The sequence below is a fragment of the Vigna radiata genome, chromosome 1 (genome assembly GCF_000741045.1).
Source record: "Vigna radiata var. radiata cultivar VC1973A chromosome 1, Vradiata_ver6, whole genome shotgun sequence".
Taxonomy (NCBI): domain Eukaryota; kingdom Viridiplantae; phylum Streptophyta; class Magnoliopsida; order Fabales; family Fabaceae; genus Vigna; species Vigna radiata.
In genome coordinates this window covers 19,299,788-19,306,217 of record NC_028351.1, presented here as the reverse complement: position 1 = coordinate 19,306,217, position 6,430 = coordinate 19,299,788, and the positions used below count along the sequence as shown (strand labels likewise).

The 6,430-nt window shown below is 42.1% G+C and overlaps 1 protein-coding gene and 1 long non-coding RNA gene across 3 annotated transcripts in view; one reads left to right on the top strand and one right to left on the bottom strand.

The window, feature by feature from the left end:
- Window positions 1-3,247, top strand: part of LOC111242475 — a 4,851-nt gene extending 1,604 nt beyond the window's left edge. Inside the window, exon 3 of the long non-coding RNA XR_002669554.1 lies at window positions 2,939-3,247. This is a non-coding gene — a long non-coding RNA (uncharacterized LOC111242475). The remainder of the gene's footprint in view (window positions 1-2,938) is intronic.
- Window positions 3,248-3,303: 56 nt separating this feature from the next.
- Window positions 3,304-6,046, bottom strand: LOC106771516 (uncharacterized oxidoreductase At4g09670). 2 transcript variants are annotated; one of them, XM_014657521.2, is made up of 3 exons: window positions 5,420-6,046; window positions 4,130-4,765; window positions 3,304-3,635 (listed from the first exon to the last, which is right to left on the bottom strand). In XM_014657521.2, exons 1-2 carry the CDS (start codon window positions 5,882-5,884, stop codon window positions 4,145-4,147), a joined length of 1,086 nt encoding a protein of 361 aa, XP_014513007.1. In that variant the 5' UTR covers window positions 5,885-6,046; the 3' UTR covers window positions 3,304-3,635; window positions 4,130-4,144. The 2 variants fall into 2 exon arrangements, with proteins under 2 accessions (XP_014513007.1, XP_014512998.1); XM_014657512.2 differs by lacking the exon at window positions 3,304-3,635 and having other exon boundaries at window positions 3,881-4,765.
- Between the last annotated feature and the right edge of the window lie 384 nt (window positions 6,047-6,430).

The window sequence follows — 6,430 nt, the reverse complement described above, 5'->3', positions numbered from 1 at the left end:
CCCATCCTAACTGTCTTAACAGTTAGGCCAACTACCGTTAACTAACGTTTCACTTACATTTCTTCCTCCTAACATATACTCTGAACATCCTATCATTACCCTCCCCTCCATTTTCAACCTTGTCCTCAAGGTTGAGCTCCGGAAATTGGTCCTTGATCATTGTCTTGTACACTGTTATGAATGCCTTCTGAAGCTGTCCACTTAATCCTGTCACCCAAAGTTTTACAGTAGCTATAACTCCAGCTAAAATAGCAACAAGATTGTTATCTAATGAGCCACTTGTAAATGGTGGTGCAGAGTGCGGTTCAAACAAAGAATGAGAAGGAGAATAATTTCGGTCAGTGAAAACTGGCTCCTCACCCAGTGGTGGTGTTGCTGGGGCAGAAGGGGGAGCTGTCTTATTTTTACCAATGAGCCGTTTGATGAATCTCCTTGCACAAGCTGGCACTTTTGCTGCTAGACTCAGTTGCCTTTCATCTAGACGATTAATCCCCGCCTTCAGCATGCCCTCAACCTGCCTCTCAATTTCGCACTTCATAGGATACGGGTACTGACATGGGCCACCATTTATAGGATCAACTCCTTCTTTGAGTTGTATCCGATGCCCTTTATTATCTGGCAGAGACAATCCATGCAAATCCTGAAATAAGGGATAGTGCTCCTGCAACCCTTTATTTAATTCAATTCTATGTGCATCTGTCAAATCTGCACCCCAAAATAAGGGATAGTGCTCCTGCAGTCCTTTATTTAATTCAACTCTTTGTGTCTCTGTCAAATCTGCACCCCACTCACCGCTGTCCCCTGCCTCCATTATGCACAGATTCCAAACTGCAGCCCATGACTCAGCTTCCACCAACTTCAACAAGCTCCTAGAGTTCACCAGCTGTCTCGACAAGGTTGGGTTGCCTTTTATACAGATTATTTTTTCCCCCACATTATAAGCCATGGTCACTTTTCCCCAATTGGTCCTTACTTCCCCTAGCTTTTCCAGCCATGCAACGCCCAGAATCACATCCACTCCTCCTAACTCAAACACGTAAAATTCCTCTTCCACGTCGACCCCCTCCAATTGCACCGTCACCCTGTCGCAACGCCCCTGGGTGATTTTTTTATACCCATTGCCTAAGCTCACCGTGTACGACGGTGTATTTGTCATCGGCAACCTTAGCTCTTCCGTCAGCCGTTTACTGATGTAATTGTGACTAGCACCGCTATCTATCAGCACTACGACTTCTCTGTCATCAATTCTGCCCTTCAACTTCAAGGTCTTCGTGGACGTCAACCCCTCCGCCAAACAAACCTCGGGTTCTCCTCCAGGTTGACAGTTTTTGTACCAGCATCCTCCTCCTCATCCTCTGCCAACAGAAGTACTCTCAAACTCTTCTCTGGGCACCGATGTCCCGGTGCAAACGGATCTCCACATCGGTAGCAACGCCCCTCTTCTTTCCTTTTGAGAAACTCTGGGTATGGCAAATTCCTCACCATTCTCCCTCGATTATCGCCCTCGTTCACATTGCTTCCCCTCGCCATCGTGTTCGGTGTAACACCGTCTCTTCTCCCTGGTCCTCTGCCCTCTGTTCTTCCATTCTGGTTTGTCGTAGATCTAGTCGGATCCCATCGCGTCACATTTCCCATTGATTGCGAACCAAATGGGTTTATTTTGAACCCGCCCAAGTAACTCCCCTGTGCTCTCATTATCGCGTCTTCCACATCTCGTGCAATCCGCATAGCCTCCATTAAATCTGGTGGGTTCTGGATCCTCACCTGGCCCTTCACATCTTCCCGCAATTTGGCAAGGAAATAGCCCAGTACTTGCTCCTCGGGTATACCCCTAATCTGCCCTGTCAAAACCTCAAAATTGTGGACGAATTCCTCCACCGATCCCTCCTGTCTCAACGTAGCCAATCGTTCGAAAACCGTCCCTCTACAGCCTCCGCCAAAACGATTCAACATGGCTGCCTTCAACCCTTCCCAAGATTTGTTTTGAGCCTTCTCTTTCCAGAATGTAAACCAATACGCCGCGCTTCCATCCATACTAACATACGCGATTTCCACTTTGTCCTCGTCGCTCGTCACCTTCTAAATATCAAAAAATCTCTCCGCCCTATTGAGCCAACTAAGAGGCTCCTCTCCATCGAAGGTAGGTAATTCGATCCTTTTTCTCCAAGGTCTTTGTTCATCGCTCATTCCGCCTCCGCCTCGACCTCCATTTTCTTCCCCATCTCTGTGTCGGTTATCGTTCACCGAGCTATCATCAGAATTTCCCTTCGTTCGATCGACATGCGTTCCCAATGCTTTCATGATCTTATGTAAATCCCTCCTGACAACCGCCGATTCCGCTTTCATGCCTTCCATCGTAATATCAATAGCCTCGAACCTCGTCTCAATCGCGTTCTCCATTCTCGCCTCAATCACGTCGAGTCACTTCCCGATTTGGATCCGACAGGTCGGACCAAATTGATAGGTTTCTAATCAAGAAACCTCAAGAAAGTCACTCTAACACACACAAGAATCAACGCCCAACTCTCTGTATAACCTCCACTGGTATTATTTAGTGAAAAGAATACAATGAATAGGGTAGCCTGGGAGCCTAACCTCCCCTAACAAGACTAAATAGTCTGTTCAGAATACACAAATGGCCAAAAGTGTCTTCCCCTATTACTAACAGCTATTTATACAGATATGAGTCCCGCCCATCCTAACTGTCTTAACAGTTAGGCCAACTACCGTTAACTAACGTTTCACTTACATTTCTTCCTCCTAACATATACTCTGAACATCCTATCAGTTAGGCCAACTACCGTTAACTAAACGTTTCACTTACATTTACATTCCTATTTACTTCAAACCTTATCTTGAATTAAATGTCCTAAACATAAATACCTGAAAATATTACATATGATGATCTGATTTTGTGTTATATGTGGTTGATTAACAGGTTTGTGAATTCAACAGGTGTGGTTGCTACCTATGCCTTATAACTTCAATACCAGTTGATAGGGAGTTATTTATTTTTCTATGAACTCAGTTTTTGGGGAGTGAGGCATAGTACATGTTGCCTATATGGTACCCTGCAATCTTGTATCTATCTGCTTGTGTATGTTATATTTTGAAGTTCGATATTGCATTGGTTTATTAATTATGGATTCCTATATATGCAGGCTGTTGTTGATGAGTTGGCATTAAGTCACTTCCAGTATGTATTGTTTTCTTGTATTTTCACTATAATGATGTTCTAGATAGCGTATGTGTGATTGCATTTGGTAGAGAACTAAAAAAAACATGAATGTGGACTACAAAGTCTAAACAGGAAAGGAGAGTCATTTAGAGTCATCCTTGTTAAGCAACGAAGAAGATGGGTACCTGTTTGTTCCCATCCCAAGCCTTCGGCCAGTTTCCTTGGCAATGGCAAGCCGATCACCTCAAGAATAAGAAACCCACAAACAGTTTCTAAGCTACATGATTTCCTTTTCAGTATGAAACACGAACTACAAGAAAGAATGGTCTCCCTCTAATCTTATACTCCAATTTATAACAAATGCACTTAGTCATGCCATTCTACACAACTTCAGCTTAATACGCACAACACCAAAGTCGTGTACACCATGCTGGACTTAATCTTAAAACACTGGTGACTGCAAATAAAATAAATAAAACAAAAAATGGATTAGGCTAATCAAAGTCGTGTGTAGAACATGCAAGTTCCAGTAACATTGTAGTCGTGTTGGCCTGCCTACCAGAAAGCATGACTACTTCACAATGAAATTGTGTCATATGACATCTGGATTTTTATTTTCTTTTTAAGTTGTCCATTTTGGTAAAATTGAAAACAAATTACATCAGTTTGGTGAATTTTCCCATTGTATAATATATCATAATCTACCATAATCGATTATTTTATATAACTCAATGTATGTTGTCCTTGGTGTAATGTAATACTACGCACACAATCATCACTCTTCCTTCCCAATCTGTAGTACATCTTTATTAACAAACATGACGTGAATAACAGCAAAACTGTCTAAGAGTCTACAGACCCTTTATGCCTCTTTTATGCACAGGTCAGCAATGAACTTTTCAACATACATAAACAGAAATTGATTTTGTGATGCACAGCAGGAATACAGACCTCAGTTCATACACCTCACTCCTGAATCTCCACTGGCTCAAAACCCCTATCAATTGAAGCCTTCACAGCATCTACTACGAGTTGAGTTTTCCTACTAATTGTTGGCCACTTCTTCTCGGGTTTTGCTTTCTTGAATTTGATATCTGCTACCAAACGGGCANGCTCATTTACCATAAGAGCCGCCTGAGGTATGTCAGTTTCTATTATATGCTTGCTTGGCTGTGGAACCCACTTTGTAACAGCTTCATCAACACCTGATTCTGTAGCTGCATAAAATGATGCTTCCTTTTCTTCATAAGGGAGAACGAAGTCATGAACATGTAGCGTTCCTTTTGTCCCTAGAGCAGTTATATCGGTTGACCTGTTGGACAAGAAGGAGCAATAGAAGGTTGCTGCTTTTCCATCTTCCCAGTACAAAGTAGCCCCACAAGCCAACATCACCCCAACTTGATTACGCTCAGGGTTGCGCGAGGCGATTACAGTTTTTGGTAGTTCATAGTTGGCAGCCCACAGTATTGCCCTAAGACAGTACCAACCTGCATCGCCAAGAGCACCAAGAGCATCAAGATCTGGCTTCACACGAATGTTATTCTCAAGAAAATTGGCACTAGCCCTAAATGTAAAATTGGAGTGAATCTGGGAAAGTAAAAGAAACGATGGTCAATGTAGAACATTAATGCATAATACAGCACTCCCCCTCCCCAATACTAACATGGCCAAGAGTCTAAGTCTCTAATGATTGTCTTTTAACCTGTCTTTTCATTTACAACTGCCATGTAAAGTCCAAATCAATATGCATTAGAGTGAAAATGTGGAAAGCAGTAGTAGATGGTCATTGCTCACATTATTTAGAGTGCCTTATTTCCCTTGATTATCTACGTGACTGAGATTAAATCAAAGTCATAAAATTTGGGAAGAAATTTATAGGAGAAAAAAAAAAAGACCCTTTGAAAATAGATGTTCAACAAGGTAAAACAAATAAAGAGAAGCAAATCAGATTTAGATGAAAAGGTAAAATAAAGAAGGTTTCAAATATGCAACCAAATCTTACCCTTAATAAAATAATAATAATAATAGTTTATTCACCCTAAATTATTTCATATTTTAAATAAAAGTATCATGTAATTGGAGCGGAATGAATGTTTAATTAGTGTTTAAATTGATAAAGTTCATCAACCCCAAAATATTTCATACTTTAAAATAAAACTTGTTGTGTTATTTGTGTTTAATAAGAAAAGCTGAAAAATGATGCCAACAAAAAGCAATATTGCATTTGAAACAAGTTCATACCGATCTGAGCTGACCAAAACGGTTTACGTCGGAGAGAAACTCCTTCATCTTCGAGGTGCGGGGATGGTGCATCCACATGGTACCGTCCATGAGCTGCACTCCATTGGATTCGCACGCCGCGATGATCTCGTCAAACTCAGCAACATTAAGAGCAACCGGCTTCTCAAGCAGCACGTGCTTCTTCTTGCTGGCGGCGAGCACGGCCCAGCGCACGTGCAGGCTGGTGGGGAGCGGCAGGTAGACGGCGTCGACCTCGGGATCGTCGAGGACGGCCTCATAGGAGCCGTACACCTTGGCGGCGGCGGGGAAGCCGTTGGCGGCGGCGAAGGCTCGGGCCTTGTCGATGGAGCGGCTTCCGACGGCGTGCAGGACGGCGTTGGGCGCGAGGGCCACGGCACGGGAAACCCTGCGTGCAATTCGGGCGCAGCCGATGAAGCCGAAACGAATTTTGGGTGTTTCCGCCATTTGGAGAGTTGAAGTGGAGACGAAAGGGCTTTTCAAGAAATTACATCATTACTATGAAACCTTGCACTTCCAGATTTGGCTCTGTGCATGCAGTTCACCTAGAGCAGGAGCAGTAATGGGTCGACTCTTATCTTACTTTCCATACTCATCCTACAACATTATAAATTATTATTTTATTATAATTTATCATAGTTGAAAATAAGACTGACTTATTAAAAATATATCCGTAATAATTTAATTCTCTTGAAAGGAAAATACAGAAACTAAGAAATTTAGAAGAAAAAAGATAAAAGATTATGTATAGAAAGATTCTAAAGCCATTATCTCAAATTATAACATTCTTTTTTAAGCTCGATCATATAAGATTGTATGAATCAAGTTTGGAATAAACAAACTCAATTGTAGAAAATGTCAATAAATCAAATTGGACAGCAATGGACAAAAGCGAACTAGCACAGTAAAACTTCAATTTAGACAGCAATGGACGAAGGCGAACTAGCACCATGAAACTTCAACTTGTACGGCAATGAATGAGGGCAAACTAGC